The sequence below is a fragment of the Equus asinus genome, chromosome 17 (assembly GCF_041296235.1).
Source record: "Equus asinus isolate D_3611 breed Donkey chromosome 17, EquAss-T2T_v2, whole genome shotgun sequence".
NCBI lineage: Eukaryota > Metazoa > Chordata > Mammalia > Perissodactyla > Equidae > Equus > Equus asinus.
The window spans coordinates 41,388,693-41,411,311 of record NC_091806.1 but is presented as its reverse complement, the minus strand read 5'-3'; the positions used below and the strand labels follow the sequence as shown (position 1 = coordinate 41,411,311).

The following is a 22,619-nucleotide window of genomic DNA, read 5'->3' as shown; positions in this document are numbered from 1 at the left end:
GACATAGTTAATTACTCCCTTGTGAGTGTACCTTTGATTTACAAGTCTCCAAACTGGAGCCCACACCCCCAACTATCTCCTTTATCAAACGCACACCAAGTCAATATGCCCCCAACCTAAATCAACCCAGGACCAGGTACTGGACAACAATGGACCATCACTACAGCCTAGAGTCCACTAAAATTATTTAAACTTTCCAATCCTAAGCTTAATCAGAATACTTACCTTCTTTTCCCATTCCTTCTGACAAAAAAAAAAAAAACCACACACACACAATAAAGGCTGTTGGCCATGCTCTTTCTTTTCTTCTCTCTTTTGACTTCTTTTTTTTTTGAGGAAAATTAGCCTTGAGCTAACTGCTGCCAATCCTCCTGTTTTTCCTGAGGAAGACTGGCCCTGAGCTAACATCCATGCCCATCTTCCTCTACTTTTTATGTGGGACACCTACCACAGTATGGTGTGCCCAGCAGTGCCATGTCTGCACTCAGGATCCGAACTGGCGAACTCCAGGGCACCGAAATGGAACATGCAAAATTAACCACTGTGCCACCAGGCCGGCCCTCTCTTTTGCCTTCTAATTCACCCTGGTGCCTCTCTGAATGGCCCTGTAGGCTGTTTCATGCCTCTTCTTTCTAGGGATCTGTGAATATAAACTTTCTTTATGACAATCATTCTGGAGTGTGTGTCTTACCACACATGATTAAAACAAGCTTTGGGTACATTTTAAACAGAATTTCCTTGAACGTTAATGATTTTTAAATTACTATAAAATAATATTATGTTAAAGGAGATTATAATTATTGCCAAGTTTTTGGGGGGTGTGAAGAGTGTTTTTCTGGAGATACATGGGGGTTCTTTTAGAGTTTTAGGGTTTTTTTCTATATCCTGATCACTGTGATGCTTACATATTTACATATATAAATATTCATTGAGTTGCATATATTTGAGTGCTTTTCTGTTTGTAATTTTACTTCAAATAAAATGAAAACAAATCAGTGAAGAATCCTAAGCTAAAATCTGTACCGTGATTGAAGTTCTCAGCATCATCTCCAGTGATGAGCCTAGTAGAAAGATATGATAAAAAAACTTTTCATGATACAAATAGGTTCATGTCACTCTTTCATTAACCCTTTCTCTAACTATAAGCGTAACAATTATCTTTGTGTCTTTCTCACATTTTATCTCAAATCTATACTTAAGCATGTTGTGTCTCCTAAAATAAAACATAGAATCTTGTCTCCACTATTTTAACATCCCTCATCCACTATCTGAAGCCTACCTCACGAAGGACAGTAAACAGATCCTTTTACGCAGGTTGGGTGTGCGGAACAAGTCACACACTGTATGTTTGGTCCGTGCTGCCTCCAACTCCTCCTGCATAGTGGATGTCAAAACCTTCACAACAATAACAGCAAACAGTTCAGTTGTCACAAAATGGTAGACATTGTGAACCTCCAACAGAGGACAAGATAGAAGATTTCCCTTTTTGTCCGACAGAAAATACAAACATGGAAGATAAACATAATTAATGAGATTAAAAATAATGCAGAAAGCATTAAAAATAGAGCAGACTAAATGGAGGACACAATTAGTGATGATGAAGATAGAAAGCTAGAAATGATTCAGGTGGAGGAAGAGAGAAAACTGAAATTTTTTAAAAATGGAATTCTTGGAGAGATATTCACTTAATGAGGAAGTAACACAAAGATTATAGGTATCCCAGAATTAGAAGAGAGAGAGAAAGGAACAGAAAGCTTATTCAAAGAACTAATAGCTGATAGCTTCCCAAACGTGGGGAGGAACCTGGACATGCAAGTACATAAAATTAATGGAACTCTTAATTACCTCAATGCAAAAACACCTTCTGAAAGGCATATAATAAAACTGTCAAAAGTCAATGACAAAGAATAAATAATAAAGGCAGCAAAGAGAAGAAAATAAGCTACAAAAGGAACCTCCATCAAGATTTCAGCAGATTTCTCAGCAGAAATCCCAAAGGCTAGGAGATAGTGGAATGATATATTCAAACTACTGAAAGACAAAAAAATATGAGGCAAGAATACTCTATCTATAAAAATTATTCTTAAGGTATGATGGAGTGATAAAAGCTTTCCCAGACAAAAAAAAAATTTTAAAAAGCTGAGGGAGTTCATTACCACTAGATCTGACTTATAAGAAATGATGAAGGGAGCCCTCTGACCTATAAAAAAAGGGCAAGGATTTACAAAGATTTGAGCAAGGAGATAGACAGAATAAAAAATTTTTAGCTCTATATCAGAATAGGTTAGTCAACACTTAATTAAAACATAAGTGATGAATGGAAAGAAAACATCAAAAATAACTATAAACACTGCAATTTGGTGACAATCTCACAGCACAAGAAAAATAATTTGTGACAAAGAAAACAGAATTAGAAGAGGAAAAGGACAGAACCTGCATAGGCTAATGGAGATGAAGGTATCAGAAAAAGGACTATCTCTTCTATGAGACCTTTTATACAACCTAATGATAACCACAATAAAAATAATTCAGAGCAGAGTAATAAATTATAAATAGAGAAAAGCAGGACAGAAAGCCAACAAACTGAAATGGCAGACAGAAATACAAGGAAAAAGAAACAATAGAAATATAGAACAATCAGAAAAAAAAAGATAAAATGACAGTATTAAGCCTTCATATATCAATAATCACTTTAAATGTAAATGGATTAAATTAACCAATCAAAAATACAGAGTGGCTTGATGGAGTAAAAAACAATACTCAACAATATGGTGCCTCTAGGACACTCATCTCAGCTCTAGAGACAAACATAGGCTCAGAGAGAAGGGATGGAAGATGGTAATGCAAGCATCTTTTGCTTTGGTAATCAAAAGATAGCATGTGTAGCCAACCTTATATTAGAGAAAAGAGACTTCAAGGCAAAAAGACAACAAGAGACAAAGATGGAGATTATATAATGATAAGAGATATTCCTCAAGAAGACATAACACTTATTAATACATATGCACCTAACATAGGAACATAAAAGTATATAAAGCTCCTATTAGCAGACTTAAGGAAGAAATTGACAGCAACACTATAATGGTTGAGGACCTGAACACCCCACTTACATCAGTGGCTAGATCATCTGGAAAAAAAGTCAACAAGGAAACAGTGGCCTTCAATGAAACACTAGACCAGAAGGACTTAATAGGTATATATAGAACATTCCACTTAAAAATAGCAGAATACACATTATTCTCAAGTGCGCTTGGAATATTGTCAAAGATAGACCATATGTTGGGAAACAAAACAAGCCTCAGTAAATTTAAGAAGATTGAAATCATATCAAGCATCTTTTCCTGCTACAATGGTATGAAACTAGAAATCAACTACATAAAAAAAGCTGGAAAAGTTACCAATATGTGGAGACTAAACAACATGCTACTGAACAAATCTTAGGTCAATGAAGCAATCAAAGGAGAGATAAAAAAGCTACTTGGACACAAATGAAAATTGAAGACACAATATGCCAAAACTTATGGGATGGAGCACAAGTGGTACTAAGGGAAGTTTATAGAAATACAGGCCTACCTCAAAAAAACAAGAGAAATCTTAAATAATCAATCTTAAACTGTACTTAAAATAACTAGAAAAAAAAGAACAAACAAACCCCTAACTCAGTAGAAGGAAGGAAATAATAAAAATAGAGCAGAAATAAATGAAATAGAGACTAAAAAAAACACTTGAAAGAATCCATGAAACTAAAGAGCAGCTTTTTTAAAAAGATAAACAAAATTGACAAACCCTTAGCTAGACTCACTGAGAAAAAAGAGAGAAGACACAAATAAGTAAAATAAAAAATGAAAGAGGACAAATTACAATGGACACCATAGAAATACAAAGGATTATAAGAAAAGAGATTGAAACAGTAATCAAAAATCTCCCAAAAAACAAAAGTCAAGGACAAGATATCTTCTCTGGTGAATTCTACCAAATATTTAAAGACGTAATATGTATCCTTCTCAAGCTCTTCAAAGAAATTGAAAAGTATGGGACACTTCAAAAAATTAAAAATAGAAATACCATGTTATATAGCTATCCCACTGCTTAGTATTTATTCAAAGAACATGAAAGAAAAAGTCAAACAGGTTTACACATCCCTATGTTCATCACAGAATTATTCATGATAGCCAGGATGTGGAAGCAACACATGTGCCCATCAATGGATGAACACATAAAGAAGATACAACGGAATACTGCTCAACCATAAAAAAAGAGAAACAACATGGATGTACCTAAGTAAATTAAATCCTGGAGACAAAGACAAACACAGTATGATTTCACTAATATGTGGAAGATAACCAAACACATAGATAAGGAGAACAGATTAGTGGTTACCTGAAGGGAAGAGGGTGGGGGAAGGGCAAAAGGGGTAAAGGGGCACATTGTATCATGATGGATAAAAACTAGACTATTGGTGATGAACACGATGAAGTCTATAAAGCAACTGAAATAGGATAACGTACACCTGAAATTTACCCAATGTTATAAGCCAATATGACCTCAAAAAAAAAAAAAAAAACTACAGAACTCCTCATGGTACAATCAGTTCCATCTTAGTCTTTTTCATAACCCTCTCACTGTCCCCAAACATAGCAATTATCTTTGTGGCTTCCTCATGTTTTATTTCAAATCTTTCACTATAACATGTTGCATCTTTGAAATATCATCACATCTCCACTATTTTAACTTTCTTCATGCACTGTCTGAAGCCTACCTCATAAAGGACAGTACACAGGTCCTTTTATGCAGGTTAGGTGTGTGGAATAAGTCATACACAGAGAAGGGTTGTTCTGTGTTGTCTTCAGCTCCTCCTGCATGGTGGATCTCAAAACCTTCAACAACAACAACAGCAAAACATCCCATTGTCACAAAATAGTAGACATTGTGAAGCCCCCAACAGAGGACAAGATGGTTGACTTCCCTTTTGTTCACTGGAAAATACAGCCAAGGAAGATGCAATGACAGGTGTAAAAGTGGGATGAAAGGTGGATTAGGGAGTTAAAGGGGCCTGAGGGAAATTTTACAGTAACAAGGACATTTTAATACAAGACACAATTTGGCTGCAGGACATCAAAATTGGTGTGGAGGTTAGAGATATAGATCATGAAGTTGACTAAGTGAAGAATTGCTTGGACTATAGTCCAAAGCATTGTTTATACCAGATGAGCATGAAAAGTCTGGCAACTGAGCTTATTTTTCAGCTGGCTGCTCTTATTAGAAAAGCAGTTTTTTTCAGGAAGGAGAGTAATTTTCTGAGTGCCTTTATTCTGGTTCTTTGGTGAGCCTCTTTCAGGAAAATCTTGGCATGTGTTGTCCCTCCATGAATGAAATGCCTAAAATTAAATGTGAGCATCAAATCAGGAGAGATCTTAGTGTAATATGATTTATACCCACACTTTATAACCTGGCATTATACAATCCCTCTGCCACATGCTAGGTATACTTTGAGGAAGGTAACAGGATATCTCTAAGCCTCAATCTCTTTGTCATTAAAAAGATGAATAAGAATAAGAAGATGTGGCCACCTATCAGATGGGAGAAGATGTTTGTAAATCATGTATCTGATAAGGAATTAATACCCAAAATATATACAGAACTGATACAACTCCATAGCAAGAAACAAACAAAATAATTAAAATGGGCAGAGGATATAAACAGACGTTTTCCCAAAGAAGACATCCAGAGGGTCAACAGGTACAGGGAAAGGTGCTCAACATCTCTAATCATCCATGAAATGCAAATCAAAACTACAGTGAGATATAACCTCACACCTGTTAGAATGGCTATCCTCAAAAAGGCAAGAAATAACAAGATTTGGTGAGGATGTGGAGAAAAAGGAACCCTTGTGCACTGTTAGTGGGAATGTAAATTAGTGCAGCCACTATGGAAAATAGCATGGATGTTCCTCAAAAAATTAAAAATAGAACTACCATATGATCCAGCAATTCTACTTCTGGATATTTATGTGTAGAAGATGAGAACACTAACTTCAAAAGATATATGCACCCTCATGTTCATTGCAGATTTATTTACGGTAACCAAGATATGGAAACAACCTAAGTGTCCACTGGTATATGAATAGATAAAGAAAATATGGTGTATATATATGTACAATGGAATATTATTCAACGACAAAAATGAAATCTTGCCATTTGAGAGAACACAGATGGACCTTGAGGACATTATACTAAGTGAGATAAGTCAGACAGGGACAGCAAATGCCATGTGTTCTCATTGTATGTGGAATCTAACAAAACAAAACCAGGTTCATAGATACAAAGAAGAGAGTGATCATTTCCAGAGGTGGGGGTTGGGATTGTGGGCAAAATGAGTGAAGGGGGTCAAAAGGCGCAAACTTCTAGGTATAAAATAAATCATGGATTTGTTACATACAGCATGGTGACTACAGCTAATAATACTGTATTGTATATGGGAAAGTTGCTAAGAGAGTAGATCTTAAAAGTTCTTATCTCAAGAAAAATAAATTTTGTAGCTGTGTATGGTGATGAATGCTAACTAGACTTGTTGTGGTTGTTCATTTTGCAATATATATAAATATTGAATTGTTATGTTGTAAACCTGAAACTAATATAATGTTATATGTCCATTATACCTCAAAAATAAAGAAGAAAATGTAAAAGAATAAGGATCAGGAGAACCAGTAAGAGAAAAAAATAATCTCTGTCACAAGGATTTCCAAAGCATATATGAGGTCACAAATGTGCATATGGAATTCAACCTAGCACAGCTCAGGCAGTTAGTGATTTGTTAATTATTCAAATAATATTAGCTCTATCTCTTCCAATCTCTACAAATGAAACCAACCATGAAGCTCATTAGAGAAAATTCCATGATGAAGAGAATTCAGAGAAATGAAAGGCCACCTTTCAGAGATCTGGAGTAATGAGCAGATTGGTATTGACATAAAGTGGAACAGGTTTAAGTTGGAATAATTGTCTGGAGGTGGTGTGTTTGGCAATCTATCAGATGGAGATTTAAACAGGACTAATACCACAAATTTCTGAATATCTTTACAAAATAAAAAACAATCAGATGAAGGCATATTAGCTACCCATCCGTGAATAGAATTCCTTGCTTAAATCACATTTTAACTGCTACTCATGTGCCATGCTCCCTTTCTTTCCCTTGGCATAGAGTGATTGTCAGCTGCCATTCACCTTGACCATACATCTTTTTTCTTGACTTCAGCTAGTATCACTTATTTTTCTATCTACATGGGCCCTGAAATATTTAATCTTTCCTTCTCTGGATTGGACCAGTCTGGTAGGCAAAATACTAGGTAAGTGCTTGGAACAAAGATAATTGCTAAGAAATTAATTGGTCCCAAAGAATTTTAAATAATTTAGGCATATAGCAACACAGTATGGAGGTGCCACAGAGGTCCACCTAAATTTCAAGGTCCACCCCCATCTTTTTTTTTTTTAAAGCACAAGCCAATGTTCTTCCCATCATATCAGGAACCCTCAGTGCCATTTTCTATGTAATGACTTTATCTCTGGGAAACCTTGATTTCTACCCACCATCTTCAGTGGGATCTGAATTCTCAGGAGCATTATGTAAAATCTTATAAAGGACTTCTGTTTTTCTCTGGGACTGTAAGAACTTCCATCATGTGTGCCATTGTACATGTTTCCAGAAATGTTTTATTTCTCCTTTTTGAATGGCTAACTTCTAATCTTCTCCTTTGTCAATAAAAGGAGGGTAGATTTTTTCCCCTTATATCCATTACCATTCTTTACATTCTCTAACCACTTTAAACATTTGGATTTAAAAGTGTCTATACATTTTTCTATCTCATATTAATGTGAAAGTTCCTTGCAGTCTGAGACTCTCTTTTATTTGGTATTCATGATTTAGCGCCATGCCTGGCACAATACAAGTTTTCAATAAATACTTTATGTATGTGCATGACATAAAGAATGATTTAACTAGTGATGTACAGCAATATTTGCCTTCCGTACCTGGGATGGAAAATAAGAAAGAGAAAGACTTCTCTGAGGCATTTCCACTCAGTCATGCTCTTAAAACTTGTAATAAGGAGAATTCAAACTCCATACAACATGGATTTGGACTGCTGTGGTCACTTCCATATTTCCAGGGATAGAATAAAACCTGCCACAGGTAGACATTTACTAAATATACCATGAAATAAAGTGTGTGGGTGAATAAACAGATTAGAGAACTTCCTTATGCTCTATTTTGCATGGTCACTAATCCTTCTACTGGTGTTACTGCTCTTAAAAATGGCCATCAGAACATTAATTGTAAGGAAATGGATTACCTTTTATTGCATTCTCTTATACAGAGTGAGACCAATATACAATGTTTTTCTAAAAAATAATTTTTCTTTAATTAATTTTTGAAGTTACATTGGTTTATAATGTTATGTAAATTTCAGGTGTACATCATGATATTTTGACTTCTGTCTAGGCAACATTGTTTTCACTACCCAAAGTCTAACTGCCATCCATCACCATATCCGTGTGCCTTTTTACCCATTTTGCCCTCCCCTCTTCCCACTTACCCTCTGGTAACCAACAACCTATTCTCTGTGTCTATGTGTGTTTGTAGTTGTTTTTATCTTCCATACATGAGTGAAATCATAAAGTTTCTGTATTTTTCCATCTGACATTTCATTTAGCATAATGCCCTCAAGGTCCATCCATGTTGTTGCAAATGGAAAGATTTCATCTTTTTATCCCTGAGTAGTATTCCATTGTGCATATATAACACTTTATCCATTCTTCCATTGATGGACACTTAGGTAGTTTCCAAATCTTGGCTTTATGAATAATGCTGCAATGTATATAGGGGAGCATATATCTTTTCAGATTAGTGTTTTCATATTCTTTGGATAAATACCCAGAAATGGAATAGCTGGGTCATATAAGATTTGTATTCTTAACTTTTTGAGGAATCTTCATACTGTTTTCAATAGAGGCTGCATGGGTTTACATTCCCACCAGCAGTGTATAAGAGTTCCCTTTTCTCCACATTCTCTAATACTTTATATTTCTTGTGTTTTTAATAGTAGTCATTTTGATGGACGTGAGGTGATATCTCAGTGTGGTTTTGATTTCTATTCCTTATAATTACTGATAATGAACATCTCAGGTGCCTCATGGCCATCTGTGTTATCTTATTTGGGAAAATGTCTATAAATATCCTCTTCTCTTTTAGTTGGGTTGTTTGTTTCTTTGTTGTTGAGTTGTATGAATTCTTTATATATTTTAGATATTACCCCCTTATCAGATATATGATTTGTAAATGTCTTCTCCCAATTGTTAGATTTTCATTTCATTTTGTTGATTGTTTCCTTTGCTGTGCAGAATCTTTTTGGTTTGATGTAGTTCCATTTGTTTATTTTTTCTTTTGTTTCCCTTGCCTAAGTAGATATGATATTCAAAAAGATACTGCTAAAACTGAAGTCAAAGAGTGTACTGCTTCTGTTTTCTTTTAGAAGTTTTATGGTTTCAGGTCCTACATTCGAGTCTTTAATGCATTTTGAGTTAAATTTTTTGTATGGTGTAAGATAATGGTGAACTGTCGTTCTTTTGCATGTGGCTATCCAGTTTTCCCCACCCCATTTATTGAAGAAACTTTCCTTTCTCCATTGTATGGTCTTAGGTCCTTTGTTGAAAATCAGGTGTCCATAGATTTGGGTTTATTTCTGGGCTCTTGATTCTGCTCCATTGATCTGTGTGTCTATTTTTCTAACAGCACCATGTTTTTTTTCATTAATATAGCTTTCTAGTTAATTTTGAAGTCAGGGATTGTGATGCCTCCAGCTTTGTTCTTTTCTTCTCAGAATTGCCCTGGCTATTTGTGGTCTTTTTTTGTTTCATGTAAATTTTAGGGTTCTTTGTTCTATTTCTGTGAAAAATTTCATTGGGTATTTGACAGGAATTGCATTGAATCTTTTAGATTGCCTTATGATGTATGGACATTTTAACTCTGTTAATTCTTCCAATCTATGAGTAGGGACCATTTTTCCATATTTTTTGTATTCTTTGAACAACGTTTTATAGGTTCGAGGGTACAGATCTTTAACCCCTTGGTTAAATTTATTCTTAAGTATTTTATTCTTTTAGTTGGTATTGTAAAGGAAATTGTATTCTTGATTTCTCTTTCAATTTCATTGTTAGTTTATAGAAACACAACTGATTTTTGTATGTTGATTTTGTACCTTGTTTTACTGCATTAATTTCTTATTTCTAATACTGTTTTTGGTGGATTCTTTAGAGTTTTATACAATATTAAAAATGTCATCTGTTGAGATATTTTCCTTTCATACATATTTTATTCAGAGTCTTTATCATAAATAGATGCTGCACCTTATTTAATGCTTTGTCTGCATCTGTTGAGACAATTATGTGAGTTTTATTCTTCATTTTGTTAATGCGGTGTGTCACATTGATTTGCAGAGGTTGAAGTATCCTTGCATCCCTGGAATAAATCTCACGTGATAATGGTGTGTAATCCTTTAACTGTATTTTTTTTGATTTTTTTTAGTATTTTTGCATCTATTCATCAGTGATATTGGCCTGTAATTCTTTTTTTGTGTTGTCTTTGTCTGGTTTTGGTATCAGGGTAATGTTGGCTTCATAGAATGAGTTGGGGAGTGTCCTGTCCTCTTCAGTTTTTTGGAAGAGTTTAAGAAGGATCAGTATAAAATCTTTGAATGTTTCATAGAATTCACCAGGGAAGTTGTCCAGTCCTGACTCTTTTGGGGGGGGGGGCCAGTTTTTGATTACTGTTTTGATCTCCTTACTAGTGATTAGTCTATTCAGATTCTAAATTTCTGTTGATTCCGTTTCAAAGACTGTATAATTCTAAGAATTTATCCACTTCTTCAAGATTATTTATTTTGTTAGCATATAGGTTTTTCTTGTTTCTCTTATAACCCAGTGTATTTCTGTGGTATGTGTTGTAATTTCTCCTCTTTCTTTTCTCATTTTATTTGAGCCTTCTCTCTTCTTTTCTTTGTGAGTCTGCAATTTATAATTGTTAATACTCAGTACTTTCTTTCTCCATTGAGTAAAATGTGTGTCCAATGCTTTCAGCAACAGCATTTCCTTTTCTAATGTTAACCCAAACAATGTTGACACCCATTGAGAACCAGGACAGTGAGGTCAGAAGATCCATACCCACTCCTGAGACCTTACCGTGCATTCCTTTTATGGATACTGACTAATATACATGTCAGGTCATGTCTTGCTCCCCTCCTGCTTACCTCAAGGGTTAGGGTGTCTCCCACATCCTTCTTTCCATTTCTGTGTGCAGCTTTTCTAAGTTCCTTTAAGCCATCCTCAGGTTTGTTGGTGATAATAAGCCACCGAGCAGACTCCATCAGCCATCTGATCAAAGAAGAGAAAAGAGGTGCGGTTAACTCTCATTTGCCCATTTTTCACATAACCTTTGTCCAGAGATGGGAATGGTTTTGAAATATGCCACCCAAAATGTGCTGCTTTGATATATTGATTATTTGAGCTGAAGGCACTTGAAAAACAGCAGATGCAGGAAGAGCTCTCTGTTCTCCCATTTCTACCTAAAAGTAAGTCATAAAATTTCCCGTGAGAAAGATGACCTTCCTTGCCAGGAAGAGAAGAACATTCTTATCACCAGAGACTGGGAATTGACACTGAAATGGACCTGTACAAACTTACTAAAATGACTCTTATTTTCCCTTAGTTTCCCCATATATTTCCTAGTCATAGTCCCATAAATTACTGCCCCTAGGTCAAGCCACATTGTCTTGTCACTTCCCCTAAATGTAAAGTTTTTTCATATGTAGAAATGTATATAACTTTTGGCTTAATGACTTCTTTAGGTCTTCGTTTTTCTTCTGAAGACTCCTGTGTGCACAAAAAAATATAAATAAATTTGTATGCATTTCTCCTGTTAATCTGTCTTCTGTCAGCTTAATTCTTACAGCATCTACAGAACCTAAGAGGGTAGAAGGCAGTTTCTTCTCCCCTGCTGATGCCTTTTCCCCCAATCTAACACCCACCACTGTTTTGTTATACCAGAAAATATAAATTTACTTCCTCTTATGAGATAACTAGGAAAAACATGAGGACGACACCATGATGCAGTACACTTTCACTGCTGGGAATGAAGACTTGGAGTTATATTGACTTCCCTCTTAATCAGAAGAAGTGCCAATTTTATCAACTAAAAATACAGTGTGCCTAGTTATATTTTTATTCAAATAAACAGTGAATAACTCTTTAGTGTAACTATGTTCTGTGCAATACATAGAACATAGTTATACTAAACTATTATTTGTTATTAATCCAAAATTTGAATTTAATGGAACATTCTGTATTTTATCCAGTTAGCAAATAACAATAGAGAACTCTCAGATAAAGAGAAAATTCACACAAGTGATAATTTTCAGTGTAACTATGTGCCATATAACATTTGGGATATTATTACAAAATATTTGTTGTTTACTTGAAATTCAAATTTAATTTAGTGTGCATGATGTAATCTGGCAACCTTGTCAGTTCATCTTTTAGAGTTGCACAGATAAGTAGAGCACATGTTCAAGTGTTGACCAGAGACCAAACAGAATTCATGTCTCTTGATTACATGCATCTTTCATTCCAGGATCCTCTAAGACTAAGAGAGAGCTTATACCTTGAAGACAGAAAGATGAGAAATACAGGCAGAGAAACCACAAGCTGTAGGGTGCGCCAGTCTCTAATGGCAAAAGCCAGACCTCCTGATATTATCTGTCCAATGCTATTTGCACAGGTTTTCATTGTTGTTCCCATGGCTTGGAATCGAGGTACTGTCCATTCTACAACTGAAAGAAAACACAAACAGGATTTTGACTTTAAACAGTGGTGGAATGTCAACATCAAAGTCAGGGCTTGGAAAATGTACAAGATCAAAAGTGTTGACTTACTGAGCATAGTACTATTTAACATGATGGTTGTGATAGAAAAGCCAGCCAAGAAGCGTAGTGAGCAGTAAATGAGGAAGGTGGGAGCAAAGGCTGCACAGGTGTCAGCAATGGCAAACTGGAACAAACACCATCTGAGTATTAACCTCCTGCCAAACCTGAGAAACAGATACAGCTTACATTAGGGAACAGGAACAACCTATTATAAAAATAAGTGTGAAAAAGTAGGCACATTTTGAAATTTCAGGAATGTTTAGCAAGTGAAACTTTGCACTTAAGACTTTACAGATTCAGCAGATAATCAACAACAGATCTTCTCAGAAGCAACCCTTCCTGTTTGTAAATAGATACTGAACATAACAAAGCTTCTTTTCTAATCTGTTACCAGTACATCTTTGACACTAATTTAAATGAAATTAGACAGGCTGCAATATTGCAAATTTTAACACACGTAAATATTCCTTGTGCTAACAGGTACATTTAGCATAATAGAAAGTCGGTACAATGTCTAGAATGCAGAGAATCTTCATCTGTTCTTGGCACTCTAGGGCACTGCAGTCTAAGTCTAAAGTAGCATGAAAGTTTTCCTTCTGTTATGGATATAGAGTTTCATACCATTGTGGTCAGAAAAGAGACTTGATATGCTTTCAATCTTCTTAAATTCCCTAGCAGTTGTTTTGTGACCTGACAAATGATCTATGCTGCATGACATTCCATGTGCACTTGAGAAGAATGTGTATTCTTATTATTCTTACGTTGTTTTTCCTGTTTGATTTGGATGCTTCTCATAGAATTTCTTCACTTCTTAAAATTCTTAGTTCTCTCTCCTCTTCCACTGAATCATTTCTAGATTTATATCTTTGAGCTCCCTAACTCTCTCTTCCTTATGGCCTGCTCTATTTCCAATGATTTTTGTCATATTTTTTATCGCTTTAATTGGGTTCTTTCCTCGAGAATTTGTTTTTAAATTTTTTTTAGAGTTTCAACCTCGTTGGTGAAGTACACTTTCTATTCATTAGTTTTATTCTTGAGCTCACTTAACTGTCTTTTTGTGTTTTCTTGTACTCCTTGAGTTTATTCATGATAGCTGTTTTGAAGTCTCTGTCAGTTACATCACAGTCCTCTTGACTTCAAGTTTGGTTTCTGTAGAGTTGTCATTTTCTTTCTGTTCTACCATGTTACTGTAGCTCTTCATGGTGCTTGATGAGTTGATACTCTGCCAGTGCATTGGTGTTAGTACACACCATTCTTATTTGGGTAAGGCTTTGGTTACTTTGATTCTGATATTCTTTTGGTTGCATTTTAGAGCTGGCACTTTCCTTCCTCAGTGCTTGTGCCATGGCATTCTGCCATGGCTCTCCTTGTGCTGCTTGTGCCTCTCAGACACTGGTGTCTTGCTGCCTACAGTGTCACTTCAGTCTTGGGTATCACTTATTGGGTCAGCACTTCTGCTGCTTCTGGGGGTCACCAGGGTCTCATGTTCCCCCACTGGCTCTCTGTGGGCTCTACACAGGCTCACGTGCTGCTGCCCCGTGTACCATCTGTGCTGCTGCTTCAGGGCTATCTGGGGGTGCAGGCAGCACCACTGCTGGGCACTGGGTTCATGGGTGTTGCTGCCACTGCTAGGGGCCATGAGCCTTGTATACATCACCTGCTGCTGTTAAGGCTGGTGTTGGGGGGTGTCACGACTGGGTCAAATGTTCTGTTGTGGTTTGTGAAGCCTCAGGTCACAGATACTACCTGTCACTGTTTGGGGAAGGGGGCAGGGCTGAGCCATCAGCACTACTGCTGCTTCTGCAACCTCTGGTCTCCACCACTGGTACACTTTTTGAAACCTCAGCACAGGGTATCATCGTTTCTGCTGGGGGTATCCACGTTTCAGATTGCCACTACCAGGGAAGAGGGAGGGAGCTCGGCCACCAACGATGCTGTATTTCCTGAGTCCTCAGATCATGTGTGCCCTCTGCCACCACTGGAGAGGAAAAATGGTAAGCCGTGAGTGTTTTTGCTGCTCCTGCAGCCTTTGGCCTTTGGTACCATTGCCTTTTTTGAACCTCAGGTCAGGGCACTACCACCACCACTGGGGGTATCTGCACTTCGGATCACCACTGCCACTGGAGGGTGAGGAGGTTGCTCTCCTAGATCCACTGCCTCGTAGAGGTCCAGTTTATTCACCTTCAGATGTATAGATGCATGGATCTCTCGGACATCCTGATGTATTCTGCAGGGAGTCCTTTGTGGATCAATGGATGTCCTACTGCTTGCGATGTAGAGGAGAGAGAAAGGCAAAACCTCACTCTGCCATGATGCTGATGTCACTCTAGTTTTCTTTCCTTATAGTCTCCTTTCCTGGCTTTTGTATCACGGAAATTCTGGCCTCATAAAATGAGTTTGAAATGTTTCTTCCTCTTTGATTTTTTGGAAGAACTTGAGAAGGACTAGTGTTAATTATTCTTTAAATGTTTGGTAAAATGCACCAGCAGATGTCTGATGCTGGGCTTTTCTTTGTTCAGAGATGATTGATTACTGATTCAATCTCTGTACTAGTAATTGGTTTGTTCAGATTTTCTATTTCTTCCTGATTCCTTCTTGATAAGTTGTATGTTTCTAGGAGTTTTTCTGTTTGATCTTGGCTGTCCAGTTTGTTGGCAGACAGTTATTTATAGTGGCCTTTTGTATTTCTGTGACCTCAGCTGTAATGTTACCTATTTCATTTATAATTCTGTTGATTTGAGTTCTCTCTTTTTTTCCTTGTTAGGAAAAAGGTTTGCCAATCTTGTTTATTTTTCAAAGAACCAACTCTTAGTTTTGTTAATCTTTTTTTACTTTTTGCTGTTGTCTATTTCATTTATTATTTCCTGCTTTCTGCTAAGTTCAGGTTTAAGTTTTGTTTTTCTTTTTCTATATCCTTGAGTCATTGAGTTAGGTTTTTTATTTGAGATCTTTCTTGTTTCTTAATGTAAGCATTTACTGCTATGAATTCCTCTCTTAGAACTGCTTTTGTTACATCCCATAAGGTTTGGTATGTTGTGTTTCCTTTGTCATTTTTCTCAAGATACTTGTTTACTGACCCTTTAATTTCTTCTTTGATCCATTGGCTGTTGAGGAGACTCTTGTTTAATTTAAATGTATTTGTGAGTTTCTTAGTTTTCCTCCTGTTATTGATTTCTAGTTTCACTGTTGAGGTCAGAGAAGATACTTGGTAGCCTTTCAATCTTCCTGAATTTGCTAAGATTTGTTTAGTGGCCTAACACGTGTTCTATCCTAGAAAAATGTTCCATGTGTACTTGAGAACAATGTGTATTCTGCTGTTGTTGGATACAATGTTCTGCATATGCCTGTTAGTTCCATTTGGCCCTTAGTGTATTTCAAACTCTCTGTTTTCTTATTGATTGTTTGTCTGGATGATATATCACTTTTGAGGGTGGAGTATTATATTCCCCAACTATTATTGTATTGTTGCTTGTTTCTCCCTTGAGCTCTGTTAGTTTTTGCTTTATATATTTAGGTACTCTGACATTGGATGCATAAATATTTACAACTGTCATGTCTTCTTGATGGATTGCCCCTTTATCATAGTATGATGACTTTTTTTGTCTCTTTTTACCATTTTTAGTTTAAGGTCTATTTTGTCTGATATAAGTATATCTACCTTTGGTTTTTTTTGGTTATCATTTGCTTGAAAAATCTTTTTCTATGCCTTTGTTCTCAGTTGATTGTGTATGTATGGCTAAAATGAGTCTCTTATAGGCAGCATGTCATTGGATTGTTCATCTTGTTTACCATTGAGTTTTTTAATCAATTCAACCGTTCTGTGTCTTTTGAACAGAGAATTTAATAAATTTACAATTAAAGTAATTATTGGTAAGTAAAGACTTACTATCAGGATTTTGTTAGTTGTTTTCTGACTTTTGTGTAGATCTGTTCTCCCTTGCTTCTCATTGTGTTATCTTTTGTGTTTTGATATTTTGGTATCAATATGCTTTACCTTCTTTATCATGTTTATTTGTGTAATTACTGTAGATTTTTCCATTGTGGTTACCATGAACAAAAGCTGAACTCATAGAAACAGAGAGTAGAATGGTAGTTACCAGGCCTGGAGGATGTGGAGAAATGGGGAGATGTTGGTCAAATGTATAAACATTCAGTTAAAAGATGAATAAGTTCTGAGGACCTAATGTACAGCATGGAGACTGCAGTTAACAATACTGTGATATATTCTTGAAAGTCACTAAGGAAGTAGATCTTAAATGTTCTCACCAGACAGAAAAAGCAGTAATTATGTGAGGTGATAGAGGTGTCAACTAATCCTATTGTGGTAATCATTTAACAATATATATATCTGTATAAATCTTCATGTTGTACACCTTAAACTAACACAATGTTATATGTGAATTCCAGAAAAGGATGTTTTTCTGGAGACAGCTTGGACTAAAGCACGTTTGCTGATTCTGTATGACCAGGAATATTAATAAATGGACAAAAATTGGGACTGAGAAACTGCTCTGTAATCTTTACTTTGCTCACACTATACTTATATTATAATACAACTGTTAAATATGTTATATTCTGAGTTATTATACAATATATTCTTTAGTCCTATATTTGTGTTCCAATTCTGAATGAAATAGAATCTATACAAAGAAGTGCTATGATTAAGGAAATGATGTAGCGGTGATTATGAGAAAGCCTGCTCATTTAGAACAGAAGCATTTATATATATATATAATACATAAAGTACTCATACAAAAAGGTCTCAGATAAATTTGTGAAATGTAGTGACATTTGTGTTATCAGGCCTTTGAAGGAAATCTGGTTGTCCTTTCCCAAAAGAAGGATTAGAACATCATGATGAGCCATACTGTGGAGCACTATGTTAACAATTAGGAAAATAAACCAGGATTACACATACGAATGTGTATGTGTCTCAAAAACATACTGGTGGTTGTACAAGAAAAAATAATGAGAAAATAACACTTTTAAATAATATGTAAATTACAACATATATATGTGAAACAATGTCATTTGTTTTGTGAAAACACAAAAATTTAACAATGTCATTAACACATTATAATAATCCCTATTTTTGGAGGAGAGAAATGAGAGTAGAACACGGAGAAAAAGTGAAACAGATTTATACATACATATATGAGGAGAATTCATGGCCAAGTTAATGAGGACATTGTCTCATATAATGAGACGTATAATTTAACCATCTGTTCTTGACATGCCAAAAAATAGAAATTTGTGTAGTGCAATATATAAAGGCTGTTTTGTCATTAATGATTGAGTGTTCTGGCTAGAGGTTCATCATTGCTTCTCTTTTTTGTGGACATAGAGGAAGACTATACTTCCAAGTCTTAAAATTTAGTAGACTCCATGCACCTATGTGCTGACCATGTACTGTGGACAGAAGTGACATAGGCCAATTCCAGGTCTGTCCATATAAGACCTATTTTAGTTCTACTCGTTCCATCTGACAACATGGCTGGAAACAAAGAACTTTTGATGAAAAGTCAGTTGATGGAAGGAGTTATTTCCGGAGTCATTGCCTAGAAAATGGTGGCCTGGATGGTCAACTCACCCACAACAAATTATGACATCAATGAGAGTCACTCTTTTATTCAGGTGACCAATCAGGATTCTGGATTTTTTATTGCAACAAGTTACTTTGACTAATACAATAATGCTGTGATTATAACGATATTTAATAAAGATGGCTAGAGAAGCTTTGTGTGTATTTCTTTTTGTGTATGTTACCAAATTTAATTGAAAAAATATTTTATTTGAAAAGAAATGTGATATATATCTATAAACAAATATGTTAAAAGAGGTTACACAACTACACATACACATATCACACATATCCTAATTTTATTTAAAACATGTATTTGTGATCTACGTAAATCCAACAGTTGATGTTAATGTTGGCTCCCATTTGGGTGGGTTTATTCCCAACAACTTTTTATTTTGAAGATTTTCAAAAATGAAAGACAGTTTAAATGAATACTGTAGTGAATCCTGGTGTAAACCTCAACCATATTCAGCATGAGATATCATTTCTTCATTGACTTTATTTCTTTGAATGTGTGTGAACACACACACTTTTTTTGTTGAATCATTTGAAAGGCAGTTGCAAATCATATGACACGTTATTCCTCAAGATTTTAGCATGCATGTATTAAGAATAAGGACAGTTTCTGATATTATTACAATTCTATTATCACACCTAAGAACACTAACAATAATTCCATCATGTCATCTATTACACCATATTTAAAATGCCACAAAAGCCCTCAAAATCTCTTTCTAGCTGTTATATTTCTTTATTCCATCCATGATGTAGTTGGAGTTTACATATTGCATTTTGTTGTTGTTTTGTCAGTCTTTTAAAATCTAGAATGTTCACTCCACTTACCTTTTGCATGAAATTACCTTCTGAAGAGTCCGGTCAGTTGTCCTTATGTGAAATAAGGACAATTTAAAGTGTATTTTAAATTTTTATCCATATTTCAATTTTTACATGGCAATTTTTTGGTCAGAAAATAACCAAAGGTTAAAAAAGTAAAATACATATTTGCATTTTGTTTGCTGATGGTGAGGTCTGTGTTAAGGTCTTTGGGCTATTTTTTAATCAAGCTTCTTGTTTTGTTTTCTTATTGTTGAGTTTTAAGAGTTCTTTGTATTTTTTAGCTAACTATTCTTTATCAGATAAGTTTTTTGCAAATATTTTCTACCAGTCTGTGCTTTGTCTTTTCGCTCTCTTGACAGTGTCTTTCATAGACCAGAAAGTTTTAATTTTAATGAAGTGAAGCTTATAAATTTTTTCTTTCCTGGGTTATACCTTTGGTGTTGTATCTAAGAAGTCATCACCAAACCCAAGCTTATCTAGATTTTCTCCTTTTTTCTTCCTGGAGTTTTATATTGTTGTGTTTTACATTTAGGTCTGTGATCCATTTTGAACTAATTTTTGTGAAAGGTGTAAGTTCTCTTTCTCAGTTCACTTTTTTCCTGTGTATATCTAGTTGTTTCAGCACTATTTGTCAAAAAGACTACCTTTGATCCATTGTATTGTCTATGCTCCTTTGTCAAAGATGAGTTGACTATATTTAAGTGGGTCTATTTCTGTGCACTCTATACTGTTGTATTTACTTATTTGTCTGTTCTTTCACCAATACCACACTGTCTTAATTACTGGAGCTTTATAGTAAGTCTTGAAGTCGGGTAGTGTCACTCCTCCATCTGTATTTTTCCTCTTTAATGTTGTGTTGGCATCTGGGTCCTTGGTGCCTCCAAATGAACTTTAGAATTAGTTGTCAATATTTACAAAATATTTTTTTTTTGGATTTGTGAATTATGTATATACTTCTAGCCAAATTAACTGACACAACATTACAATTGACTTAAAAGGATTCATACAAGGAAAGTTCAGGTTAAATGTAATACTAATAAGGCAGGCAAAAGTGAACAAAAACATTGTGAAGATAACACTTTTCCTATTCTTGGTTTGTTATGCATCAGCTATATTATCAGGTAAAAGTGTGATTATGAAATAGGATTAAGCAAGTTCGCCAAAAGAAAATAAATTATCAAGAAGACTTTTAAATATGAATTGACATATGATAGTGTTTTTGTTTCCTTCAGGTATAGTCCCAGAAGTGGAATTGCAGATCATATGGTAGTTCTATTTTAACTTTCTTTTTTAATTGCAGTACCTTTGGGTTATAACAATATATAGCTTTCAGATGTACATCATAATATATTTCAAATTCTATGTAGATTACATCATGTTCACCACCCAAAAACTAATTATAGTCCATCACCTCACATGTGGGCCCAATCACCCCTTTTCAACAAAATAATTTTTGAGATTTTGATTTTGATTGCATTGAATCTATAGCTCAAGTTGGGAAGAAGTGACATTTTGAGAGTCTTTTTAATATTAAGCAGGAACGGGGAAGGGCTTTTGTTACTAACATTATGCAAAGTGCCACCAGTAAACAGTTTCTATTCTATGACAGTGAGCATGGCTCATCACTTCTTCCTCTTTACCTCAATTATATAATGTGTCTATGATCCTGAAAGAGGCTAGGCAGAAAATAATTTTTATATTATATTTATATTTATATATAAAATTATTTATATTCTCAAGTCTGTGTCTTACATGAGGGTTCATAATAAATTGTTCATCATTATCAAAAGGCTTGAATGCATTAGCAATGATTGCCTTTCTCCAAACTCTGAGATATAAGAGTCCTCTGTCCTTTCCATAAAATTATTATCCCCGATGGGATACTTTTGAGACTGAAAAGGGATGTTATTAATAATTAAGCCTAGAGTGACCAGGCAAATGGGATGACCAGTCACTCGAGGAATAAGGGAAGTCGGGATATTGTGTTGGATATGCAAAAAGGAAGGGATCCTAGGAATTGATGCTGAGTAGTTTTGTCTAAACTCAGACTAGTGCTCAATTAGCACAAGACTGTGATCACCAAGGTAGTTTTCTGAGTACCAGAAGCCCATGTCTTCACCCTGTGTCACCCTCACCAAAATTTTTTATAACTTGTTTGTACAAAGGTACCAGAATGGTTCTTGCCCCTGCAATGGAGCAAAGATGAGGTCTGGTTTGTTTGAGAGCTTCAAACCATGAAGTTTTTTATTGCTTTATTTACATCTGAACACTCAGATATTCAACATTTTTAAGGAGTGAGGCCTCAAGAGAAAACGATGAGGCTGCATATTTACAAATTTTGGCTTAAAGGGATGTTCTAATGGACAGAAGGGATATTCCAAATGTTTAACAACCAATATGTGAGATTCACTGACCATTAATAATGGACATTGGTCTTGACATGGAAGTGGTCAAATAGAGTATGCCTGCTGGACCCTATATTTCCCCTTTTAGTGGATGGCTTATAGGGGATTGTTGCTTGGATATTTACAAACTGAATATCAGCCTGGCTAAACGCTAAGTTTTAGCTAGATTGTTTTCAAGCAGATCAATATTCTTAATGTTGCTTTCCACTACTTGACATCTGCTGCTTGACCAATAGGCACTTCCAATTTATTTTGTTCAAAACAGAAGTCTTAGCTTCCTCTTCCATATGTGCTCCTTTTTCTCTATTCCCTCATTTTATTTAACGGTATCAGCATTCATCCATTTGTTCAGGCTGAACATATAGATATCATCCTTGATCTTCCATTTGCTGTATCAAAACCTCCTTCTTAAACATTTGAAACCATCAGGAAATATTGTTGCACCTTTCTACAAAGCTGGTTCTCAATCCAGCTCAATGTTACCATATTCCTGGATGCCTTCCCAATTAAAATCCCCATCATTTTTCCTAAGAGTTATTGGAAAGCCTCTTAAATGATGTCTCTACCACCACTTTTGCTTGCGCAGTTAATTACCAACGAAATGAAAATACTGGAGATTAAGAGATTCTATCATAATACTACTCTTAAAGTCCTGTGATGTGTGCATTTCATGTTCAGGGAATAAAGGACTTAAACTCTACAGCCTGCCCTCCACTCCCTCAGAGAATAAGTGGAAAGCCTATGCACAACACAAAAAGCAAGCACCAAAAAAGAGTATTGGAGTATTGGAGAGTAACAGAAGCAGGTAGACTGTGGTGTATAGTGG

General features: G+C 35.4%; 1 protein-coding gene across 3 annotated transcripts in view; it reads right to left on the bottom strand.

The window, feature by feature from the left end:
* Positions 1–22,619, bottom strand: part of LOC106822082 (organic anion transporter 7-like) — a 42,102-nt gene that overhangs the window by 8,804 nt on the left and 10,679 nt on the right. For all 3 annotated transcript variants that reach the window (XR_011495138.1, XM_070488048.1, XM_014827102.3), the window contains exons 3-6: positions 12,980–13,134; positions 12,709–12,877; positions 11,300–11,423; positions 1,280–1,395 (exon numbers count right to left, since the gene is read on the bottom strand). Coding sequence is in view for 2 of the 3 variants with exons in the window: in XM_070488048.1 (XP_070344149.1) it covers positions 1,280–1,395; positions 11,300–11,423; positions 12,709–12,877; positions 12,980–13,134 (564 nt within the window). In the remaining variant the exon portion in view is untranslated. The remainder of the gene's footprint in view (positions 1–1,279; positions 1,396–11,299; positions 11,424–12,708; positions 12,878–12,979; positions 13,135–22,619) is intronic.